This window comes from Protobothrops mucrosquamatus, unplaced genomic scaffold (genome assembly GCF_001527695.2).
Source record: "Protobothrops mucrosquamatus isolate PMUCROS unplaced genomic scaffold, P.Mucros_1.0 scaffold6783, whole genome shotgun sequence".
Lineage (NCBI taxonomy): Eukaryota > Metazoa > Chordata > Lepidosauria > Squamata > Viperidae > Protobothrops > Protobothrops mucrosquamatus.
In genome coordinates, this window is record NW_015392598.1 from 10,535 (window position 1) to 13,319 (window position 2,785).

Consider the following 2,785-nt stretch of genomic DNA (forward strand, 5'->3'; position numbering starts at 1 on the left):
AAAGTCACCCAACTAGCTTTCATGGCTAAGGCGGGACTAGAACTCACCGTCTCCTGGTGATTGGCTCAAAGTCACCCAACTAGCTTTCATGGCTAAGGCGGGACTAGAACTCACCGTCTCCTGGTGATTGGCTCAAAGTCACCCAACTAGCTTTCATGGCTAAGGCGGGACTAGAACTCACCGTCTCCTGGTGATTGGCCCAAAGTCACCCAACTAGCTTTCATGGCTAAGGCGGGATTAGAACTCACCGTCTCCTGGTGATTGGCCCAAAGTCACCCAACTAGCTTTCATGGCTAAGGCGGGACTAGAACTCACCGTCTCCTGGTGATTGGTTCAAAGTCACCCAGCCGGCTTTCATGCCTAGGGCGGGACTAGAACTTCCAGTCTCCTGGTTCCTAGCTTGAAGCATTAACCATGACACCAAACTGGCTCTCACTGTGATAGTTACTACGTGCCTAATAATCAGCTTCATCAAAAAGTCATTGTAGAAAGAACATGGATTAGTTTTGCACAAGTTCAATGGGTGAGCATTGCTTGGACCATGGTACCAATCCATAGAGTGCTTAGATTTTTACAGTTGGTTCTCGACTTCCAGAAGTTCATTTAGTGGCCGTTTCAAGTTAGAACGGCACCCAAAGAAGTGACTTTTTCACACTTACAACCCCTGTAGCATTCCCATGCTCATGGGATCAAAATTCAGATGCTTGGCAACCGACTCATATTTATGACGGTCGCAGCGTCCTGGGATCCCCTTTTTGCGACCTTCTGACAAACAAAGTCAATGGGGGAAGCCAGATTCACTTAACAAACACGTTGCTAACTTAACAACTGCAGCGATTCGCTTAACAACCGTGGCAAGAAAGGTCATAAAATGGGGGGCAAAACTCACTTAACAACTGTCTCGCTTAGCACCAGAAATTTTGGGCTCCATTGGTCAAGAAGTATGTGTGGATAGAATTGAATAAGAGCTGGAAGGGACCTTGGAGGTCTTCTAGTCCAGCCCCCTGTTCAAGCAGGAGAACCTATACCATCTCAGAAAAGTGACTGTCCAGTCTCTTCTTAAAAGTCTTCAGTGATGGAGTGCCCACGATTTCTGGTGGCAAGCGGTTCCACTGGTTGATTGTCCTCACTGTCAGGAAGTTTCTCCTTAATTCCAGGTTGCTTCTCTCCTTGATTAGTTTCCAACCATTGTTTCTCATCCTTCCCTCTGGTGCTCTGGTGAACAACCTGACCCCCTCTTCTTTGTGACAGACCCTCAGATACTGGAACACTGTTATCATGTCTCCCCTATTTCTTCTTTTCTTTAGACTAGCCAGACCCAAATCCTGTAGCCGTTCTTCATATGGTTTAGCTTCCAGGCTGTGGGAAGTCAGCCCCCCCCAAGAAGGAAATATTAAAAGGGCAGAAAAATATATTTCCTCAAAGGATCTTAAAGAGACCGAAAAGCATGCCCAGTTTTTCTTTATATCCCCAAGTCTCCCTCCCCCAAGCAGAAACCAGCTCTGTAGAAATGCAGATGTGATCATCCATTCAGGAAGGCTGGAGGCCTCCAGCTAGAAGCTTAGGAAGACAGACACCTAAAATCTACACACCCCACCCAAACTCTAAGACAGGACATAATAGGATTAACCCACAGATGCCAAAGGGCACACTCAGACTCAGGTCAGAATACATGACACAGGAAATACAAAGCCTCAAACAGGAACAAGAAGCAACTCCAAACAAAAGGCTCCAGAGGGTATAAAAACCCACTCTCTACCTGTGCTCTCTCTTTTTTCTCTCAGAGCTATCTTCCTGTCTGGCTCTCCTCTTCAATAAACTGCAACCTTCTTTCTAAAGCAGTCTCCATTTTATTTATTCCCGGCTTGGACTGAACCCCAATGAAGATTTTTCCTTCAACAAGGCCTTGGATCATCTTAGCTGCTCTTCTCTGAACTTTTTCCAAACTCTCCACATCTTTTTTGTGGTACGGTGACCAAAACTGGCTGCGGCATTCCAGGTGTGGCCTTACTAGGGCTTTTTATAAAGTGGTACTAATACGGACCGACTGACCTGTTCAGGTTCAAAATCCACCTTGATTTCTCCCTTTTCTTTGGCTGCCCGAAAAGCGTCGTAGAAAGTCAATTCTCCAGACTGCAACGTGATCGTCAGCACGGCGTCGTAAGCCTTCCGGAAGCCATCGTCATTTTCCAGAAGGAAATAGGAATGGTTTCCGTAGGGCAGGCTGTAGAAGAGCGTGTCGTAGGGCAGAAAGAGGTACCTGCCGTCGGCCAGCCCCAGTTCCTGGGCTTTGCTTAGGAAGGTCGCCTGGTCTTCCCCCCCAGCGAGAGCAGACGCCATGCAGAGCAGAAGGACTGCGAGGAGAAAGGGAAGGAAGGGGTTAAAGTTTTTTGCTTCCACAGGAGAGGGAGTGGGGGAGAGAGGAGAAAGGCAGAATTAACCAGAGTAACAGAGTGGGAAGGGACCTTGGAGGTCTTCTAGTCCAGCCCCCTGCAATAGGATGAGCGTGCATCCGACCATCAAAGTGGAAAGGCCAGTTGGAGACTTTAATTTGTTGCAGGTAGTCCTCGACGTACGACCACAATTGAGCCCCACATTTCTATTGCTAAGCGAGATGGTTATTAAGGGAAGGGAGGGAGGGACAGAGGGAGGAAAAGGGGAAGGGGAAAGGAGGGAGGAAGGAACAAAAGAGAAAGGGAAAGGGAAAGAAAGCAAAGGAAGGAAGGAAGGAAGGAAGGAAGGAAGGAAGGAAGGAAGGAAGGAAGAAAGAAAGAAAGAAAGAAAG

The 2,785-nt window shown here is 47.6% G+C and overlaps 1 protein-coding gene across 1 annotated transcript in view; it reads right to left on the reverse strand.

Annotated features, from left to right (window-relative positions):
• Positions 1-2,785, reverse strand: part of LOC107300363 (retinal guanylyl cyclase 2-like) — a gene marked incomplete at its 3' end in the record, with an annotated part of 15,658 nt that overhangs the window by 7,085 nt on the left and 5,788 nt on the right. The window contains exon 2 of the mRNA XM_015829697.1: positions 2,053-2,354. Coding sequence (XP_015685183.1) covers positions 2,053-2,354 — 302 coding nt within the window. The remainder of the gene's footprint in view (positions 1-2,052; positions 2,355-2,785) is intronic.